We start from the raw sequence: 23,164 nt of genomic DNA, 5'->3' as shown, positions 1-23,164 counted from the left end.
AGATCACAAGCTGGCAGAGCAGCCCTAACACTGTCTTTGTCTTGCAATAACAATACAATGCATCAAAGAAAACATGATTAGCAACTGAGTGCTGGAGAAGGACAATCCTCCCACCAGTGCTTCCCTCCATTTCTGTTAAATAGAAGTGTAAGCTTTGTGCTAGACTGACAGGAATCAAACCATGGAGGGTTTTATGCACAGGACTGATGAAAACATGCATGTGTCCCACACCTTGCCTAGAGAGACTCTGGAAGGAGATTGGATATAATTCTCTGGTTTACCCATTCAATTCCTGACCTATCTACAGTGAGGGACAACAGGAATTACAACTGTCATGTGGGTTTGTTGCTGATGCTGGATCTGCTTTTGACATGACTGATTATCTGTTAGAACAGAACTAAAATGTAACAAGAATTTTCCATTTAAAATAGTCAGTACACCCCCTCAGTTAAAAACACCTTGTTATTCTTCACTTAGAATTTGTTCTTTAAAGCCTCTTCTTTGAATTATTACCTTCTAGTTTGTCTACCCAAAATTGTACCACAAGGTATTGTCTCCAACAAGATTCCTGTAAAATAATGAGTGCTATTTTGAACCACCTAGTGAACGTTGGTATTCATAGGCTGCAAAATCCACTGAACATGCTCCATACTGGCTGCAGATTCAAGCAGATCACTGCATTATTCACTTGGTTCATGCCTCCAGCTGTGAATTATATCATCTGGGATCCCTTCCCAGCTCTGCTTCTGATTCACAGCGTGAACTACCACAAAAGTACTCATTTGTACCTCTCCCTTCCCTTTTGCAAGGTAGCTTGGACCTCTTCAGTGCTGCTGAAGTGACACACAAGTAGAAGGTGCTGCAGAAGGGCAGAGGTGATCCCTATTTTGTCAGGAACTACATTGACATGCACAAAGAACATGAATAAACAGAACTGCAAGCTTTTAAAGATTTCAGCTAGGAGCAGATTTTTCAGCACCAGTTCTCTGACACCTCCCTGCCTCGCACCATCTACGATGCACGGTTTTAAAACAGTCTTAACGGAGAAGGCACAAAGCCAAACTGTAGTTGATAGAGTGGAAAGTTTTCAGGAGTGCAAGTCCCATATAGGAGATATACGAATGCATGACAATTCTGTTCCCCCAAAGAGGGCTGCACCCTATAAATCAGCCAGAGAGCACAGACTCCTGCGCACTGAGTGAAAATTACTGTGGGCTGGGGGTTGCTCCAGAGCACGTGCCCTCCTGTTCACTTGTCATCCGAGATGTTAACATTTCTGATTAATTCACAGACCTCTCATTTTATTCTTCATTCCTTTATCCTTGCTATCCTGTTCTGCTGCAGCTTAAAGATTCTTACCAACCTGCTACAATAATCACCGCCCGCTCTCCCCCCCCCCAACCTGGTGAAATTGTTTAGTGATGCCAACCGCGCTTTTAATTTGCAAGACATCAGACACAGAGGTAATTTATACCAACATCTGTTCATTTCTGACTTCTGAAACAAACTCGCACATGCTGCTACAAAATCCCATTAGGAGCAGGAGACAGCCTTCTGCTATTCTGTATTCCTCTTCTCCTCACATACTCAGGCTTGCATCGGGGCTGTATTTTTTTAGAGATACGATGCCAAACTGAAAAGGAAAAGGAGACCTTGCATCTTTGTGGATGTATGGAAGTGGCCAGGAAACAGCATTCTCATATCACACACAGAAAACAAATAAACAAACAAAAAAAAGCTGAAGGCAAGTTTCCACAAACATTAGCAATCTTGTTTTCCCTGCTTCAGCTCCTTCTCTTATCTGCCCAAGAGCTCCAGTTCAGTGTGTTCCTGCTAAACACAGGCCAAATACATATTACATGCTACCGCATTCAAACGTCTTGGCTATTCCTTCCCCTTTGTTCCTCTTTAATCTGCACTGGAGTATGATTTGAGCTTGGGTTTTGTACAGAAAAGCCTCTAATATTAAACTGACTCCTCTGCTCAGTATGGCTTCTGATAAATGAATTCTTAATAATGGGAGTATCATTTCCAATGGGGCCTTTTGTGGCTTGCTGGAGGGAAGGAAGGGCTTGTGAATGAAGAAACCATCACCCCCATTCTAAACACAATTGCAGTCTAAGAGAGACAGTAAAACCTGCCTTAAGCAACTACCCAAGGGACCAGGAGAAGCCAGTTGCATAGGAGACAGAGGTGGATTTTTTTAATGAAAGGGTTGGACAAAATTGTAGTTAAAACCTTAGAGATTTTTTTCTTTAAAATGGCTGCTTTAACCACAGACTTCAAGTGAAGAGAGGGCTGGAGTGCAGGTTTCATTGTACCAGCAAACAGACATTACAGAGGCTGTGCAGCAGGAGACAGAAACATGAATCTCCATGTCAGGTCCCAACTACAACCTTGCCCACGCTGTGCATCTACTACAGTCAGAAAAACCAACAATGGAGACAATCAAAGTAGCTTGCATACACATTAATCTCACCTGCCAGGAAAGAGGAAGAGGATACTGAACACCACAGAAAAAAAACACTTTAAGATGTTATCAGCACTCCTTGCAATGGAAGTTGAGTACCTGAACAGACTTTTTCAGGGAAATGTATTGAAAATGGTATCAAGCTATCATAATTAAGAGAGAATGCTGTACTCCATGAAATTCAGCTTGTTGCTTGACAAGATCTGCCAAGCAGATCTCCAGAACAGGTACTGGGTGGGAAAGGCTGGGACTGAAAGGAGACATTTCTACTTGAGAGGGGAGCAGAATAAGGTTTAATATAATCTCCTCTTTAGAACTTCAATCCCTCAATCCCGCATTTAGCCTTGTTGCCTGGGGCTCCTTTTCTACTACAACTGTCCCCAAGTTGCCTCTCCGCAGCAAATTTCGTGGCTGCTGGTTGAAAAGATTCAGTGGTACAGATTGATTTCCTACAAGTGAGGAGATGAGGGATTACCAAAAGCAGTCCTGGTTAACAAGATTGGCTGCAGAATCTCTTGCTAGAGCAGCCCACTCTGCCAGTGCTTTGCATCCTTTCACTATGACATATGGGTTTCATTACACAAAGATTTTCCTGATTTTAACTTGGAGGCGATTACATTGGAAACTCAGAGCTATCTTTACATCTGTAGCAATTTAAAGGTTAAGTAACTTTTAATCAAATGACAAAGACTCAATTTTTCCTCGATTGAAAATGAAAACTGCTGCTCCAGATATTCCTTCCGGTGACAATTTGATTAGAAAAAAAACCCCAACCAAACAACAACCCCACAGCCCACTGCAGCAGAGATTGGGATCCAGGCTGATTGCTCCCCATAAAAAGCCTTCTCACACATAGGACAGCACAGGACATACTGTGTCACAAGGTCTGGATAGCCAGGAAATAATGGAAGGATTTACCACTACGAAATCAGCAACGAAAAGAGTGATTTACATTTACATAAGCAACCCTCATCCCAGAGAATCCCTAAGCAACACCATGTATGTCCAGGCTTTTTAAACCTAATGTGCACTTAAATGCAAAAGCACAACACTCATTGCTGATGAAGTCTGTGTAAAAGATATAGGTGACAAACTCTATGTATAACACATTCATCATGATCATTATACCTTCTGCTCCTTACAGCTCTGTACTTACCTAAAAATCTCCAAACAAAGCCTGTGAGCATCTTCAACTCACAGCCACTTTAAAATGAAGTCACCTGCTACAGAAGCATTTCCCTGCCTCTGAGATGTACAACTTGATGGGACAAACTTGCCTGTACTCTTCCTCTGACCTGAAAACCTATCAGGATTTGAATCTAAAAGTCTTTACTATCTGAAGGGGGCCTACAGGAAGGCTGGGGAAGGACTTCTCAGGATCTCAGGTAGTGATAGGACTAGGGGGAATGGAATGAAGCTGGAGGTGGGGAGATTCAGGCTGGATGTGAGGAGGAAGTTCTTCACCACGAGAGTGGTGAAGCCCTGGAATGGGTTGTCCAGGGAGGTGGTTGAGGCGCCGTTGCTGAGGGTGTTTAAGACCAGGCTGGATGAGGCTCTGGCCAGCCTGATCTAGTGTGGGGTGTCCCTGCCCATGGCAGGGGGGTTGGAACTAGATGATCCTTGTGGTCCCTTCCAACCCTGACTGATACTATGATACTACTATGATACTAAAACCCCCTTTGAAATACAATGAATGCCCTGCAAATAGGACATGGTTTTAGCTGCGAAACATTTTACAGCATCACACTTTGAATGCTACACTCTTGGCTACAAAAAGAGTCTTTTAGGCACTGTCATACTTCAGTAGCTTATCAATTACTCCTTCCATTCATTTGAATTTATGGTAAATGAAGAATTTGTTTTTCAGCATGGAAGGATTCCTTTAAAGCACTGATTGTGCACTTTTAGAACTATGCAGAAAACAAACCTAAGTTTGTTTCTGAAGAACTAGCAGTGGAGATTACCAATTTGGAGCAAGGAACATGAATTGCAGAGAGAGAGCAGAACACTCTTCTGTTTTTTTAACCTTTCTACTACAACATGAGAGTCTGTTGCATCAGAAATTATTTCTTTTGTCCTGAGACACAGGGTAAGAAGGGTAAGAAGACACAGACATTCTTTTTCTTAGTTGGTAGAACACAGAAAAAGCCTAGGGGAATCTGCCTGTAACTGTGGGAGCCTTGCTGGGCTGGACTTGTGGAATCCAACAGCAAAGCCACATCTTATGCCTAGGCTCTATTAGTGTTGCATTTGGAAGGGAAATAAAAGCAGTCACAGGGTGAGAGGGGAGTGGTGGCCAAAAGACAATCTAGAATCAGCAAAAACATTTAAGATTGACATCGTTACTAAGCAGTCCACAAGAAAAAGGCATGTCAGACAAGACCAACAAAATATCACTACCCATCCAACATTATCTGAACCTCTATCACAGAGATAGATGTGTATGGACCACTTTCTATCTAAAGACCACCCCCCCCACCACCACCATCACCTAGATGGCTGCTGGCACTAGCTTGCTCCTCTTCCTTCACAGAAAGAGTTCCAATTACTCTGCTCATGGGTACTTCATTAATGTAGTTGCCAAATGAAATGCTACCTGGTAACTGTGGGCCTTTGACAAACACTCACCAGTGAAAGCCACAGCAAGCCAAATTTCATAGAGAGCAAGAACTGCCATCTCAGGAGAGCAGTGGTTAGTGAAAGCAACATCAGTTGCCTTTACTGAGCGTGGAACTGGCACATACAGATACTCAGACCTGTGCTTCACATTTACACTGAAGACCAGCATAATCATCTGGCATTCCTGCAAGCCATTTCTTAGGTCAGCATAAGCCTCCAGGTGGAATAAGCTTGCATTACTGTGGTATCTTTCAATAGTATCAAAGCGCTTGCAAAGTTTATCAAGCTTCACAATATTCTTGAGGCATACAGTGATTTAATTCCCATCTTACAGATGGGGTCACAGCCTCAGTAAAGAGTGATGTACAGATGTATACTAAAGGAGTCAGCAACTGTGCCAGAATTCAGGCTCTGAAGGATGAGCTCTGTCAAGTCTTGCTGCAGCATTTAAAAATATTAACAGCGTCCTTGGTACAAAACATCACTGTTCTTCCCTCGGTGAATGAGACAGCAGAATTTGCTCTTTCTTCAGCTGCAGTTCCCAGTTTGGCATGCCTTGTTTTGAAATGCCACAGAGGGTGGAGGCATGCACAAAGCCAGGCTGTGAATCAGAGCAGGTGAGGCGCACGGGCCACTCCTCCCAGTGTGCTATGAAAACATCTCTGACATAGTGGTGGTAAATAGCTGATACTGACAAAGCCTTAAACCACTGAAGCAATCACAGTTCAGTGATTGTTAGCTAGAGCCTCAAGAACTGGAATCAGACACCGAATGCTTTCCTGAATCATGAAATCCTCATGTGACCTCTTTCCACCTCGTGGTGTTCTATCATGCACCTGAGCTGAGAGATCCTTCAGGATTACCCAGGATGGTGATAACAGATCTGCTGCAGATTAAGACAGCCTCCAAAATGTCATTGTCGCTATCAATAAATACCAAAATTATATCCGCTTAAAAAAATATTAGATTCCTTCTCTGTGGAACAATTTACTTTGTTCTCCTAATCAGATTTCCCTACCTTGCAAGGCAGCAGCGCTCTGCTTGCGCTCAGCTGCAAAACATGGTGTTCACGAGAGCTTCAAACGCAGAAGCTACAAACAGTGGTCCTTCACGTGGCCGCGCAAAGCCAGCCAGCGAAGACGCTTGAAGCTAAGGGCAATGACATCCCTGCCAGTGAATGCCCAGGGAGCCACTCAACTTATGTTCCAGGTCGTAGATCCTGGGATGTGCAGATATTTTGTCCTGAGTGACCCCGTATATAAAAGGAAACTCCCACAGTCCCTCCCACTTGTAGGAGCTGACCGCAGTTCAAAACCCTGTGGGGCCAAAGACCCGGATCCCTTTGACCCCCGAAGCAGGGAAAGAGTTACACCTCTCTGCGAAGCCAATAAAAACCTCTCTTGATTATAATTTAGATAAGAGCCACTGGATTGAATAATAATGTCTGAAACTCCCCTGGCTGTTTCACCTTGAGACGTCCATCACTGGGTTAAACATGATGCTAATTGCATTTGGATTGATTAATTTCTCTCACTCCTGTCTATTCGAATAATGCTTAACAAAATAATCACAGCACCCAGAGCCAAATCTTCTCCGTCAAAGGAATGAAGCCATCAGAACCAGCAGAGATGAAAGAAATGAAGATGACCCGTAATTACTGCTACGGTGAGAGCATTACCATATTACAGAAAATGAGCTGGGGGGGGGGGGAGGGGGCTGCCATTATTATTTATTTTTTAATGGAACCTCACAGCCCAAGAATGCAGATCTGACACAAGAGCAGCACACGGGAAGACGGAACGGAAGAAACTGTGCTTCAAAACGGCAAAATACAGCAGCTGCCGGGACTCCGGATACACTGAGGGTCTTGTGCTGCTGTGAGCTGCTCTGCATCCACTTCATTTTTTTCATTGCAGTAATACCTTGTATATGACTAGCATAGAGATTTAAGATGCCTGCCTTCCCAGAGTGATCCTCAAGTACCTGCAACAGAACTCACCCATAACCCTCATGCTGACACAGAGGGGTAGCAGGAGGCTGGATGTGGCTTTGAGCAACCTGCTCTAGTGTGAGGTGTCCCTGCCCATGGCAGGGGGTTTGGAACTAGATGATCCTTGAGGTCCCTTCCAACCCTAACAATTCTATGATTCCATGATTGAGGGGTTAGAGCACACGCCATGTGAAGTGAGGCTGAGAGCTCTGGGCCTTTTTAGTCTGGAAAGAAGACTGAGAGGGGATTTAATAAATGTTTATAAATATCTGAGGGCTGAGGGTCAAGAGAGAGGGGACAGGCTCTGCTCAGCTGCACCCTGGGATAGGACAAGGGGTAATGGATATAAACTACAGCACAGGAGGTTCCACCTCAACATGAGGAGAAACTTCTGCACTGTGAGGGTCACAGAGCACTGGAACAGGCTCCCCAGAGGAGTTGTAGAGTCTCCTTCTCTGGAGACTTTCAAGACCCATCTGGATGTGTTCCTGTGTGACCTGTGCTAGATATACAGAATATACAGAATAAACCAGGTTGGAAGAGACCTTCAAGATCATCGCGTCCAACCTATCATCCACCACCACCTAATCAACATTCTATGTTCCTGCTCTTGTAGGGGGGTTGCATTCAATGATCTTTGGAGGTCCCTTTCAACCCCTAACATCCTGTGATCCTGAGACACCATTCTCCTTTAACATCATTACAATTAATCTTTGAATGCTGCCATTCAGATTTTTAAACCACAAGATCTAACCTGGTGCTCAAAGGAAGCCCAACATGCAAGGAACTGCTTTCTTAAAGGCCGATTCCTATCTGAAGCCAGTTACAAATCCCTTCAGCAGCTGCAGCAGATCACTTTCAACCATTCATTATGCTGGTTCTGTAAAGATATCAAATGTATTAAGTCTGGAAGAATTTAAACAATGATTCAGGGGGAAAAAAAAGGAAAAAGAATAAAGTCCAAACCAAAGCCACAACCCTAACATCCAAATGGAAGGCCTGCTGCTCCCTTTATTCTCCAAAATACGCTCCCAAAGCCCCTCTCATTTGACAAACAAATAGCTTGGCAATTGTGTGAGATCTTCAGACACCTGTGCACTGCAATTCTAATTGTGATTTATACAGTTCACTTCTCTCAGTGCTGCTTGTGTCTGCCCCCTAGTCTCAGACTGAAGGGGAAAAAAAAAAAACCCAAACAAACAAAAAACCAAAACAACAAACACAGGACTAGCAGCTTAAAATATTTGTTCTGGAATAAAGCCAAGGTCAAATACACACAGACACTGCACAGGCCCAAAATGTCAAGACCTATGACCAGGTGCTGACTAACTAAACACAGAAAAAGAAATGTTCAAGTATTTTATAAGGCTTAAAGAAAGACATTCAAGTTATGTCTCTAAACATGAAAAGCAGTATGAAAGGCAAATTTATATCAAAGTTGAGGATATTTTCAAGTATAGCTGAAAGGTTCTCTACTAGCAATTAGTTATCATTGGAACACAGCTTGGGAGAGCTTTGACCATATTGCTTCAGATGCTGGAGAGAAATGGTGGAGTATAAATCAGGCCTGATTTAACCAGAAGCATTCTAAGGGCTCTTTTCCTACGTGCTTGTACCAAAATGAAAATAATACCTTCTGGCTTTCCAACCCTTAGCAGCAAACAAAGAGTTCTTGATGATTTGAGATTTTCTCACTGCAGCATCTCAAAGAGGAACTGTCTTTATCAAATAACATGGAGAAATTAAATGATAACTGTTTACTCAAGAGCTCTTAAGCATAAAACACAGAAAGAAGCTAAGCAGAGAGGTCTGCACTGAACATAGACACAGCTGGGTATGAAAGGTTTCTGGATGTAACAGACCCTTCTCAGAAGGCATACAGGCAGAAACGCTACCTAAGCTGCCACAAAGTAGTGCATCATAATATGGTGCCCCTGGCTTACACAGTAAAGCAGGTATTTAGCAGTGGGGAGCAAAGCAGGTGAACCTTGAAAGTAACAATTTTTTCAAGTCTTATCAGTGGCCAGGGCAAAATCTGAGCCCAGAAGCCAATAGCAACAAAGGGATTAAGAGTTATTAGGAGAAGAGAGAATTACATATTTACAGCACAGTTACTGAAAAAATAATCGTGTACTGATTATGTAAGTCCCTATACTCCTTTTGGCTAATAATGCTGGGATACAAGCTGCATGGTTATGCAAGCCAGGGCACACAAATCCCATCAGTAGACATCAAGGTAGCTTTATGGGAAGGCTTGCAAATCTGGTTCAGGAACTGTATAGCCTCCTTGAACTCCAAAAGATAGAAACAAGGCCCTGTCAATAGATTAGTTAGGCTTCAGCTGTTAAGCAGAACTTTAACTTCTGTCAACCATCTCCATAGGAAGAGAGACCTGAATAAAAGCAGCTCATACTATGGTAGTCTGTATGTACTGGTCCAGAGGTATGTCTTGTCTTTACAAATCAGACTATGTTTTAGAAATGAATTCTAATCCCAGGAATCCTTATTGAAACATTTTTCCACATAGAGGACTGCAGCTCTTGACGTGACAATGAATTATCTATACTGAAGGTTGCTATGAAAAGAAGGTTCCAGTGCACCATCACCCTCACCATAAAGAAGTGTCTCCTTGTGTTGAGGTGGAACCTCCTCTGCTCTAGCTTGTACCTGTTGTTCCTTGTCCTGCCACTGGGCACCACTGAAAAGAGCCTGGCACCTTCATCTTGACTCCTCAGATAGACATTGATCAGATCCCCTCTCAGTCTTCTCTTCTCATGACTTAACAGCCCCAGTTCTCCCAGTCTTTCCACATAGGAGAGATGCTCAAGTTTCTTGAAACCCAGAACTAAAGCGTACTAGTCAACAGCCATTCCTACAGAAACAAGCCAAAACAGACAAACCAACATTTTTCATTCCAGAAGGTCTACTGAGAGCAGTCCAGTAAGTTTTGGTACGGTTTTGATTCGGAAAATCTCATGTTTATTCCCAGTCTATACAATCCACTGACCCAAGTCCACATCTACCATTACTTTTTTCTCTTATGAATGCTGAATACAATGACATAGCTGCCTTTTAATAAGCAGAGCATTGTTCATCATCCTTTACTGGAAATGAAGAACAGAGGCACTACAGCAAAGCAGATGGAAAACCACCTACAAGATCACCCAAAGTAAAGCAGGTGGTGGTGATGGCCATGAGGAATTTCCATAGATTCAGTGACTGGTGGGATTGCTCTGAGGCTAAGGAGCACTGAAGGAAATTCAGAAGCCAGGAGATCCCAGAAGACTCCATGACCCAGTGACAATGGGACTATCAGATATTCAGAAGTAGAAAGGCACAATGGAGAGGAGGTATAAGTAAAAGGAGGATATAAGGAAAAAAGTGATGAGTGCAGAAAAAATAATCTATGAAAGAGCACAGGTCAAATGCTAAGGTGAACAGTACAGTATCATGAGAGAAAAATTGAACAGAATCAGAGACTCATTCAGGTTTGAAAGGACCTTGGCAGGTCTCCAGCCAACCTTCTGTTCAGAACAGACAGGCTGCTCTAGGATTTAGCCACTCATGTCTTAAAAACCATCCATGGATGGAGACTGCACAATCTCTCTTGGCAATCCCTCCAGTTAACTGCTCCATACTGAAAAACTTCAATCTTGAATCCAGTCAGAAACCTTCTTGCTTCCATTTAAGACTGTTGTCTCTTGTTGTCCTACACTTGTCTGCACCACTGTGCAGAGCCTGACTCCATCTTCTCAATGACCTTCTCACAGGACCTAGCAGGCAGCTATCGGGTCTCTGTGAAATCCTCTCTTCTCCATGCTGAAGAAGCCCCATTCCCTCAGCCTCTGTTCACAAGGCAAGTGCTGCAGCTCCCTAATCATCTTGGTGGCTCTTTCTTGAACTCATTCCAGTTTACCACTGTCTTCCTCATGCTGGGAAACAGAAGATACAGTGTGGCATGGCATTGCAGATTCAGTTTAATGACTGCTGAGTAGAGGTGGACAATGACCTCCTTTGATCTGCTGGCCATGCTCCTATCAACAGAAGTACATGCAATAATAATTCACTTCTGAAATAGTACCTGCTTGCTGTGTTCCTGTTCAACACTGTTTTCTAGCCTTTAACCCTCCACCTCGCCACTGCTTTGCTTATTGTTTCAGCAAACCTAAGCATCACAGTTAAGGGGCAGTGTATTTTATGCCTAAGGGGGGGGGGGGGGGAACTGTTTGCTCCTCAAAGTTTTTTTATGCATATATTGGTAAACAAAAATTGTAAGCATTAGAAAAGAAATAAATTAATATGCTGTCTGTTTTCAAGTAAGACAGGTACTAGGCATGAAAATCTTGAAGCAACCCAGAGAACTCTCTGTTGAGAACCGAATGACAGCTTGGCTTGCTCCCCAGAAACATCCATCACCCAGCCCTTTTCTGTGGGGATTTGTGTTGAATGACGTCTTCTGCAGGTTAACAATTAGTTTTTAGCATAAGAGTCCTGTGTCATCGTTGTCATCTCCCCAGGAGAGAGAAACAGGCTGAGTGATTTTTAGATTATATGCTCTGATAAGACGCAGGCTCCTGACTCCCTGTGTGCTTGTGCCATGCAGGCCACCTGCTCTGTGGAGCTGCCACCAGGGACACACGCAAAAAGGTTTAATAATAATGTTCTCTCTAGAGATGCAACTCGGAGCATGCTCTGAATTTACACTGCCTAAAATCTTGTACATAAAATTCTGTCAACAGATAGAATCTAAGTGCAGTTGCTAAAAAAGATGAAAACAAACTGTAGGTACGTTATTTCCTATTAAACAAGAATCTGTCAGGTCTGTAGTCATAAAAAACCATAAGTAAACACAGGAATGATAAGAGCAGAGCAGTGATCTACTCAGTCAGGTATCCTGTCTGGCTGCACCCAATATCAGAAGCATCACAGAAACATAAAAGCAAGCAACGAAGACCTATGGAATAATTGCCTCTGAAAGACTCCTCTTCTTCCTAAGTGCTTCTTTTATATCCTGAAGCAGTTGATATTTCCTACTTCACTTTACATATTATTCTGTTCTAACTAGCAGTATTCTTATCATCCATTTAATTGCCTGATACCTTTTCAATAGCTGCTTGATCTAGGGGGGAAAAAAAAGGTCTAAAGATTAGAATAAAATTAAATCCCAGTGTGGTAGGAAGTTCCACACCAAATTATTCACCAAATAAAAAAACATTCCTTCTTGCTACTTTTAATCTGCATGGCTTCCATTCATTATTTTTTTTCCCTGAGTTCCTGCTCTCTTATTTTTTTAAGAGTTGGGAGTCACCAGGAATTTACAGTTTATCTCCTTAACTGTAGATATGTAAAATAACAGCTGCACTGCCTTTCAAAAATCAAAGAGAGACACTTTTTTTCCCCCCCAGTCTCATTAAGAAATCTCCTGGTTTATAAGCAGCTCTCTAAAAGTGAATAGTGTATTTCCCACTATCTCAAAATTATTCCTACCAAAAGACTGCCTGAAGTAACAAAAGCATCTGAAGTTCCAAGAAAGACAATGAGGCTTACTTCCTCCCTGGGAAAAGATGGATGAAACTTTACACAGAAATAGAGGTTGTAAAAGACAAATTGAAATCAAGAATAAGAGTTGGGAATCAGCACAATAATTTGCTGTATCTTGGAGATTCACTCAAGCTTGAAGACATACAGAGGTAGAGCAATCTGCTCTGCTTCGCTATGCTGGGTACTCTGAGTCCACCTGGCTGTTCAGGACCATCCTAGGAGCTCAAAAGGCTTAAGGGATACACCAACTGCACACAAACTCCTATTACTTTGTGTAACTAAATCCTCTGGTAAATTCAGATAGATTTGTCATGACAACCCTGCCAAACAGCAAGTTTTTAGTTTAGAAACATTAAAACCGTTACTAAAAATCCCCTCAATATACAGAGTATCAGAATAGTTTAGCATTACTATCACACCACCCTCTATCCAACCCTGCTTAGGCCACTTCTTTTTAAGCCTCCACTTTACAGGACTACTGAAATTACAAATTTTTTTTAAGGAAATAAATTACACCACTGCAGTTTACCTAAAACTTTGTGATTATAACTGCAAGTGAAGATCATGCTTAATTTGTAAACTGTCAGACTGACCTAACCAGAAGTAATAGCAAATGACAATTGCTTTACAACTTCATGAAAAAAAACTGTGTCCAGTTCTGGGCCCCTCAGTTTAAGAAGGACATCGAAACACTTGAATGTGTCCAGAGAAGGGCAACAAGGCTGGGGAGAGGCCTTGAGCACAAGCCCTATGAGGAGAGGCTGAGGAATCTGGGATTGTTTAGCCTGGAGAAGAGGAGGCTCAGGGGTGACCTCATTGCCCTCTACATTGCCCTAACCCTAACCCAGGCAACCAGCACCAGAACAAGGGGACACAGTCTCAAGCTGTGCCAGGGGAGGTTTAGACTCAAGGTGAGGAGGAAGTTCTTCACCGAGCGAGTCGTTTGTCATTGGAACGGGCTGCCCAGGGAGGTGGTTGAGTCATTGACCCTGGAGGCATTCAAGAGGAGATTGGACAGGGCACTTGGTGCCATGGTCCAGTCATGGGGTCTGTGTTGATAGGTTGGACTAGATGATCCTCGAGGTCCTTTCCAACCTAAGTTATACTGTGATACTGTGAAAAGATTTTGCTATGATATCAGATATTTAAAGATATTCTGATCCTTCAAGCAACCTGCAGTTCACACCAAAAGTAAAGGTCTGGAGAACAAATTCTACTCCATCCTCCTTTATAACAGAAGAAAAAACATGTTGCCATGTTTCAACTTCAACTGTGTCCTCTTCTGTTTCTTGTAACAGTTCTGAGTGGTGGGCATGGTGGTGTTGGGTTGGCAGTTGGACTTGATGATCTTAAGAGGTCTTTTGTGACTTCAATAATTCTACCATTCTATAATTATCTCAAATGCAACAAAATTCAAAACCCACCTGGATGCATTCCTGTGCAGACCACCCTAAGTGATCCTGCTTTGGCAGGGGGGTTGGATTCAATGATTTCTTGAGGTCCATTCCAACCTCTAATGTACTGTGATACTGTGTTCAGTATAAAAGTTGTGTGGTTTAAAAGTTTTCTGCAATTATTAGGCTAAAACAACTGCATACCCCAGCAGACAGCACTTTAACCTTCAAATAGAAACTTGCTCTCTATTCCTGATACAGTCACTCCGGCTATGACTTCCTCACCCATTCCTTAGGACCCCCTCATCCATGAATTAGTATGTATCTCTATTAGCATATAACTCTATGAAGTGCAAAGATTGAGGAAACAAAATTATGATGAAACAAGGACATCTCATTTTAATCTCATGAACAGTGTTTTAGATCTGAGGCTTAGATCCAAGCCAATTGAAGTGCCAGACTGAAGTGTCTACGCTGAGAACCTCAAATCCACAGAAATACATAAATGCCTCCAAAACAGCAGTTCAGCTTATTTAAGATCTGACTGCATGCACAACTTGCAGTGACTCTGTTTCTGATTTGGAGAGTCCAAGCAGGTGCCAGAAAGTAACAGGTGCAGGCACTGGTCCCAAACATGAGGACTGTCTTTTTGTGGCATTTCCTAGAACTGCTTTTTTGAGCAGTCAGTCAAAAGAGCCTTAAAGACTCCGGCAGAAGGCTGTTTTCATGTCATCAAACCCCTTCAAGGAATACTCCACAAAGATTATTGCATACATTAGGCCATGTAATGGCAAAGCAGAGGAAGCCAACACATTGAAGGTGTCAACAAAAAGAGGAAAAATGGCTAGGATGCTAGATTGACAAATACCTTAAAAACAACCCCAAAACCACACACAGCAAGCTAGCAATGGTGATGTACAGCTTGAATAATTATTTTGATGCCTGCTACATGGTGTGCAAATACAGGACAAGTTATTTTTACCTTAAGGGGCTTAGGGCAGACACTGTATAAATACAGACAGACAAAAGAGGCACAGAGTTAGATGAGACAACACTGAAAATTACCACATTCACAAGTCATAATCTCGGCAGTTATCACGATTTCTGTACACTGCACATGGCAGGTGGAAGGAGGATGAGGATGTGGATGTTTAGAGTGTGCCCTCAAAGCATGCAGGGAAACCGGTTTCTTAGAAAACACAGCAATGCCTCACAGTAGAATAGACCAGAATAGACCAGAATAGGCCAGACCAGACCAGGTTGGAAGAGACCTTTGAGATCATCAAGTCCAACCTATCATCCAACATAATCTAATCAATTAACCCATGGCACCAAGCACCCCATCCAGTCTCTTCCTAAACACTTCCAGTGATGGTGACTCCACCACCGCCCTGGGCAGCCCATTCCAATGGCTAACAACTCTCTCTGTGAAGAACTTCTTCCTAACATCCAGCCTAAACCTCCCCTGGCACAGCTTGAGACTGTGTCCTCTTGTTCTAGTGCTGGTTGCCTGGGAGAAGAGACCAACCCCCACCTGGCTATAACTTCCCTTCAGGTAGTTGTAGAGAGCAGTAAGGTCTCCCCTGAGCCTCCTCTTCTCCAGGCTAAGTAATTGGTACTTGTGACAGACTGGAAGTGTCTGTTGTCTTCCTGTTGCTGAGCGCAGTATAATAGATACAGCACACACATACACACACTAAAGAGGGAAAAAAATAAAGGGAAAGAAAAGGTTTGATACCATATCAAAGCGTGTGGACAACCATATGGAGATCTTGATCACAGTGAAAATGATAAGCTCATCTTTGTGAGTGGAACAAGGTTAGTTAAGATCAAAAGTAAAAGATTCTGAAAAAGGGGTAATATTGTAAGAACCTGGATAAGAGCTGTGTGAATAGACAGGAAGGGTTTTATTCCATAGGTGTTACTATAGAAAACTGAAAGAATATTTGGATTGTAATTTGGATGCTTGGACTTACTGGGGAGTCAAACATTGTGCTTGGTCACAAGGCTAAATCAGGGACAGCACAGCAGCAGTGTTGACAGCCACCAAAAGAGGGATCACAAACAATTTGTTTGGAATAGAAGGAAGAGAGAGTTAAAAGCTCTGGTTTCCACATCTACTCAGATCCTCAGATATAAAGGAAATGAAAGGGCTGCCAGAAAGCATTTTTAATCCCACAGGCTCGAGAAAGGCAACAATGTTCATTAGCTCCCAGTGTGGTCTAAATACTCTGAAATGGGAATGTTGCTAGCAGTCACAATACAGAGCAATATACATAAACAGTATGAGGCAAACAAAGCCATGAAACATAGTTCTGATGTGAGCTTTCATGCTGCTTCCACATGATGGTTGTATTTTGCATACATACATTTTGTGATTGTTTTCAAATTATTTGGCCACTCAGGACTAACAAAATGCACTCCCTTGCATGAGTACAATAAACAGCATATTTACTGACAAGAAAGATTAGAGATAAAAGAATACACAAAAGACAGAAAACAAGGACAAGTACTACAGAACTGTTGTCTTCATGCATAGTAAAGATTTGTCACTTCTTCATGAGGTTCAAAAAAGAACAAGTGCAGGGCTCTGCACCTGGGCCAGAACAGTCCTCACTATCAATACAGACTAGGGGATGAGGTGATAGAAAGCAGCCCTATGGGGAAGGACGTGGGGGTGCTGATGGATGAGAAGCTGGATGTGAGCAGGCAGTGTAAGCTTGCAGCCCAGAAGGCCAATCACATCCTGGGCTGCATCAAAAGATGCATTGCCAGCAGATCCAGAGAGGTGATTCTGACACTTTGCCCTGCTGAGACCTTACCTGGAGTACTGCATCCAAGCCTGGAGCCCTTAATATAGGAAGAGCATGGACCTGATGGAGCTGGTCCAGAGGAGGGCCATGAAAATGTTCAGGAGGCTGGAGCACCTCTGCTACAAAGGCAGGCTGAGGCACCTGGGGGTATTCAGCCTGGAGAAGAGGAGGCTCTGGGGAAAATGAATAGCAGCCTTCCAGTACCTGAGGAGGGGCTACTAGAAGGATGGAGAGGGACTGTTAAAGGCATGTGGTGATACAACAGGGGGCAATGGCTTCAAACTAGAGAAGAGCAGATTTAGATTGGATATTAGGAAGAAGTTCTTTACTATGAGGGTGGCAGAACACTGGAACAGGTTGCCCAGGGAGGTGGTTGGAGTCCCATCCCTGGAGACATTCAAAGTGAGGCTCAACAGGGCTCTGGGCAGCCTGATCTAATTGAGGATGCCCCTGCTGACTGCAGAGGGGATTGGACTAGATGATCTTTGGAGGTCCCTTGCAACCCAGACCATTCTATGACTCTGATTATGAGCTTTAGTGCTGTAGCCAGTTGCTATTTGAACCATTACACTACATCTACATCCAATTGTCCTCATGATTTAACAAAAAGCTAAGTGATCCCCACTCCAAATATCATCAATATCCACAATCTCTCTTCCTCCCAGTGACCCACATGCAAAGGGCCTAAAAACTCCTACTTGTCACCAGCCTAAGAAATGCCCTTCACTGGGACAGATGAAGTCAGTAGCTTAAAGAACTCATATCCTCTCTGGAATTCAGGAGCAGGTTTGAGCAGGACTAGCCAAAAAGATGAGTACTTAACATTGCCTTTGGTGCTAAGCTTACTGAAAGACCACTGTGTATTTACCCACATGACACAAATACCAAGAGGACTGGCAGAGAAACAGATGGACAGACAAATCATTTAAATCAGGAGAAAGAAGACTACTAATAGAGATTGCCCAAATGCTAAATGTTTAAAGGAATACTGTGAAATCCTGAAAACAGATTTTCTTGCAGGCTATAGCACACCAGTCTTAAATTCCTTTCCCATTAATCCATGGATGTGTTGGCTTTTGTTTTACCCACGAGGCAGGGGGCACTCCAAATTCTCATTAGGAAGTGATCTGCAACAGTGCACCAGAGAAAAGGGACGAGTACATATGGCCTGCAGGGTTTCAGATTCCAGCTAAGGCGCTGCTTAGCACGAAGAGAGAGCGGTGGGTACATTTTCAATGCCACCTGCTGGATAAGAATGGACAACTCCAATACAGGTGAGAAACCACTGCCTTCCAGCTATCCTCATGAACCCATACTAACAGTTCCCTCCTCTTCCTACATTACTTCAACTGAGATAAAAATTGAAGTTGTCTTGATAAGCACATTTTATTCTGCACACTCTGTCAGTGCATCCACGAAAGCAGCTAAGCCAACAGCTATGAAAATGTTCAGATGCACAAAGTCGCTGCTGAGAATTCAGGTGGCTCTGACAGTGGAAAATATCCTAACTCAGATTTGATGAGAAGAGCCTGATGCAAAGATTTCAAAACACATTTCTGAACTGGGCCCATCACATCTCCCATTCTAGAATGGCTAATACTCCCTTCTGAAGACAGCAATAAAATGTCACAAGAGAAGAAGAGGTTTTCCTCTTGCCTGAGAAGTAATTTTCCCATTGGAAAGACTAACAACTGTCAGTCTTAACTAAAGGAGGAGAAACAGACCTGCATGCCACAATAAAATGGAACAGACCACTTCTGAAAGGACAAGTAACTTCTATTGCTGAGGAAATCCAACAGCAAAAACTTCCTAAAATTTGAGGACAGGTATTTTACAGAACATTAGAGGTTGGAAGGGGCCTTGAAAGATCATCTAGTCCAACCTCCCCCATCAGAGCAGAAATACTTAGAGTAAATCACACAGGAACACATCCAGGAGGGTTTTGAATATCTCCAGAGAGGGAGACTCCACAACCTCTCTGGGCAGCCTGTTTCAGGACTCTGTTACCCTCACAATGAAAAAGTTTTGCCTTATGTTTAGGCAGAGCCTCCTGTGCTCCAGCTTGTACCCGTTGGCTCTCGTCCTCTTGTTGGACATCACTGAGAGGAGCCTGAATGAATAAATGGCCAGCTTGATCTTGAAGATGGGCAAATCTTTCTGACTTCTGTGAATTATAACTCACATGCAAAACTTCACTAAACATGTCTCAACCATTTGCAGAAACCACTGATGCTCCAGATAGTCATCGTTGCTCCTAAGGGACATCTGGACACGTTCCTTTTGTGATAGCGTAGCCAAAGTACTTCTGGGTACTCTGGTGGAATGAGCCTCTTGATCTGTCATGCCATTTAGACAACTTACTGGATTCAGTAGGGAAAAAAAGGGACAGACATAAAATGAGGGTCTGACATGAGTTTGATGTATATGGTAAAGAGATGCAGCCACAGACTGTACTCTCAGGTCCTCAAATACAAAAATTGTCCTGGCTGATGTGAAAAAACAACAATTGTTAATAAACAGATATTCTGCTCTTCACTGCTCCATATGGCAGTCTGATGGATTAAACACCAGCAGAGTGTTGATCACTCTAAAAGCTCATATTGAGATGATCTGGAAAATCTGTCTATCTACAATTTGCGAATTCTGCTTAATTTAATTAAAATGCTGCATCGCTAAGTGCCTTAATATGTGGAAAGCCATAAGCTTGTGAGGTTCCTGGCAACGTCTGCCTCCAGGAGCCACAGAACAAACTATCCAGAATCTCCTTTTTAATTTGGAATACACAAAGGAAGCCTCCTCAGCTAGAAAATGAGTCTAAGTTTACATGCAGGGAGAAGAGAGCAGGAAAAATCTCCAAAACAGGCAGAGGGGCAGGTGAGGCGAAGGATGCCAGTAGCATAAGAGAAGCATGCATGAGATTTAACACATCCAAGTGCCGGGTTCTGCACATTGGCCACAACAACCCCATGCAGTGCTACAGGCTGGGGTCAGAGTGGCTGGAGAGCAGCCAGGCAGAGAGGGACCTGGGGGTACTGGTCGATGGTAGGCTGAACATGAGCCAGCAGTGTGCCCAGGCAGCCAAGAGGGCCAATTGCATCCTGGCCTGCATCAGGAACAGTGTGGCCAGCAGGAGCAGGGAGGTCATTCTGCCCCTGTACACTGCACTGGTTAGGCCACACCTCGAGTACTGTGTCCAGTTCTGGGCCCCTCAGTTTAGGAAGGAGGTTGACTTGCTGGAACGAGTCCAGAGAAGAGCAACAAAGTTGGTGAGGGGTTTGGAACACAAGCCCTATGAGAAAAAGACTGAGGGAGCTGGGGCTGCTCAGCCTGGAGAAGAGGAGACTCAGGGGTGACCTTATCACTCTCTACAACTACCTGAAGGGAGGTTGTAGACAGGCTGATGATGGTCTCTTCTCCCAGGCAGCCAGCACCAGAACAAGAGGATACAGTTTTAGGCTGCGCCAGGGGAGGTTCAGGTTGGATGTTAGGAAGAAGTTCTATACAGAGAGAGTGATTGCCCATTGGAATGGGCTGCCCGGGGAGGTGGTGGAGTCGCCGTCATTGAAGGTGTTCAGGAGGAGACTTGATGGGGTGCTTGGTGCCATGGGTTAGCTGTTTGGGTGGGTTGGATTGGTTGATGGGTTGGATGTGATGATCTTGAAGGTCTCTTCCAACCTGGTTTGGTTTATTCTAATAAAAAGGTTTATTCTAATAAACAAAAGTATCAAAACGTTGTTGCAGAAATCTAGAAGTTCTGTGTGCATAAGAGAAACAAGGACACAGGATGTCAAAGAAATGGTGACTTTTTTGAAAGAGGCCAGCCAAGGTTAAAGGAAACTAGATAGGCTACAAATAGTTAGCATACTTAGCACACTAAGAAATGGAGAGAGAGAGAGAGAGAGGGGTGGAATTCAGGAGAGGAACTGTCACCCTGCAAGAGGAAAAGGCCAGGAAGTCTCAAGAGAGGAGCCCACAATGAACATGCTTGGCCAAAGGAAAACCCAATGCTGTAATCTATATTTACCAAGGGAAGCTTGAGATCTGGCTTCTTCTTAAATTGAGACAGACTACAGCACATACACAATCAATTACTGCAGTTTAGCTAAGGGATGGTACCTGTTCATTTTCAATTTGGTGTCAACACCATGAAAGAGAATCATGAGGCTGAGCCAGCTTAGAAAATTGGTTTTGTTGCTAGAAGTATGTCCAGATGAAAGAATAAAGATACTGAAAAACCCCTCTGATAAAAGACAAGTGAGTAAACTGCTGGAATGTGGAAGCAGATGACAGTTTGGCGTCTAGGGTTAACACAGCCTGCTCTCACAAGCAAGCCCCCGACCTCACACACAGATGGGAGGGGAAAGTAACACAAAAAAACCTTTGGGTTCAGATAAGGAGTTTAATGAGATCACACTCTACAATTACCTTAGCAAAAGCAAAAGCAGCAGCAGAAGCAAATGATAAACACAGCTCCCCCCACCCAAGCATGCAGAAGCCAGCATAGCAGAAAAGACCAAACCCCCAAAATCCAAAGCCAGAAGCAACAACCAGAACAAGCCGCCTCTCATGTTACACGCTGAACTCCAAGCCCCATGATACTTTGCTCCAGCCAGCACTTTCATTTCAAAGCTGGCATGCTGGCAGTGTGGTATTGAACACACATCAGCAGATTCAACTCAACTCATGACATTTGGGAAACAGCTGAAAAACCTTTTCCTGCCGTTTGCAGCAGCTCTGGGCTGATGGAAGCCAAAACATTCCTGGTACACTCATTACTGTCACCAGAATGGGCCTAGTACTGCATTTCTAACACTAAATAATATCTACTTTTGTCCTTTCTAAACCAAAGATGATGAATCTGGGTTCAGTTCTTAGCAGCTGAAGCTGAGGTTTTCCAGACATGAATGCTAAAATTTGAGAGGAGTCTGAAAAGAGCAATGTGGTGTTGTCAGGGAGATACCATGGAAGAACAGATGTAAGCACCCACGTTACTACTGTCTAGTCTGCTATAATGCAGCTTTCTCAAAACTATTTGGAGTAAAGAGAAATATTGCTAGAAGGAAGCAACAGCAATGTTCCCCAGGAATACATTAGTTTAGGTTCATTTGTTGTTAAGAAACGTTAAACAGAAACAATTTTGGGTTTTGTTCTGCACAATGATCATCTTGTGTGGAAAAAGAAGAACATTCTCTCGAGCATGGCAGTTAGTCTCCTACTTGTAGATGAGGATCTGCCTGCAAAACCCAGGAGGGTCTGCTGAGTTTCTGCGACAGAGCAAGTTGTGCAACATGTGAATCTGTGAAGGCCTGATGGGTTTTTTTTGTGTCTAGCAGAGTATTGCAAAGGAAGACTGTCATCCATTACAGTATCACAGTATATTAGAGGTTAGAAGGGACCTCAAGAGATCATTGAGTCCAACCACCCTGCCAAAGCAGGATCACTTAGTAGTCTGCACAGGAATGCATCCAGGTGGGTTTTCAATGTATCCAGAGAAGGAGACTCCACAGCCTCTCTGGGCAGCCTGTTCCAGTGCTCTGTCACCCCCACTGTAAAGAAGTTTCTCCTCATGTTGAGGTGAAATCTTCTATGTTCAAGCTTGAACCTGTTGTTCCTTATTGTGCACCACCAAAAAGAGCTTGGCCCTCTCCACTTGACAGCCACCCCTCGGATATTTATAGACAGTGATCAGACTCCTCTCAGTCTTCGCTTCTCAAGACTAAACAGCCCCATTAAAGGTCATTTCAGCTGTGTTTCAGCTGTACAATTCACTGCATGACAAGAAATAACATTGGCATTTTATATTGCAAACCCTGGACCAGTTTCTCCCATAGTGTTAGAAAGCAAAAAAAAAAAAAAGAGTAAATAAAAACATAAGCCATGTGCTAAAAGAATAAATCCCACTTGAAAAAGAAGTCCATTTTGCTCTCCAATATCATGTCTATCCATCCTCTAGATTATTTCCAACTGCTTTTCATAGTATCATAGTATCAGTCAGGGTTGGAAGGGACCACAAGGATCATCTAGTTCCAACCCCCCTGCCATGGGCAGGGACACCCCACACTAGATCAGGCTGGCCAGAGCCAGAGCTTTTCTGGAGCCAAAGTTAATGACTTCCCTATTCAAACACAAGAGTACTGATCTCCTACACGAGCATAAGAGCCGAGAAAAAGTGCCTAAGCAATGGGGAGGGGAAAAAAACCCAACCCTTTCCTTCCCCTAAGTCTTATCTGCAGGCTGGTTTCAAAACCAGAGCAAGTGATAACACCAAACAAAAGCAGATCTGAAAGGTGAGCAAAGCCCACCGGCCACACCATCATTATTACTGTGTCGACAGCAC

General features: G+C 43.4%; 1 protein-coding gene across 2 annotated transcripts in view; it reads right to left on the bottom strand.

Annotated features, from left to right (window-relative positions):
• LIN52 (lin-52 DREAM MuvB core complex component) overlaps positions 1-23,164 on the bottom strand; it is a 53,975-nt gene that overhangs the window by 3,800 nt on the left and 27,011 nt on the right. Inside the window, exon 6 of one of the 2 annotated variants that reach the window (XM_068165600.1) lies at positions 1,217-1,633. The exons of the other annotated variant lie outside the window; for it this stretch is intronic. Coding sequence (XP_068021701.1) covers positions 1,521-1,633 — 113 coding nt within the window. The 3' untranslated portion in view covers positions 1,217-1,520. Of the gene's footprint in view, positions 1-1,216; positions 1,634-23,164 lie in introns of those variants that run through there. 2 annotated transcript variants of the gene reach the window in all.

Source organism: Melanerpes formicivorus, unplaced genomic scaffold, assembly GCF_026170545.1.
Source record: "Melanerpes formicivorus ecotype bairdi unplaced genomic scaffold, bMelFor1.0.p_v2 SCAF_90, whole genome shotgun sequence".
In the NCBI taxonomy this organism is placed as follows: Eukaryota; Metazoa; Chordata; class Aves; order Piciformes; family Picidae; genus Melanerpes; species Melanerpes formicivorus.
Note: the sequence above shows the minus strand (reverse complement) of the source record. Positions and strands in the feature narration are given on the sequence as shown.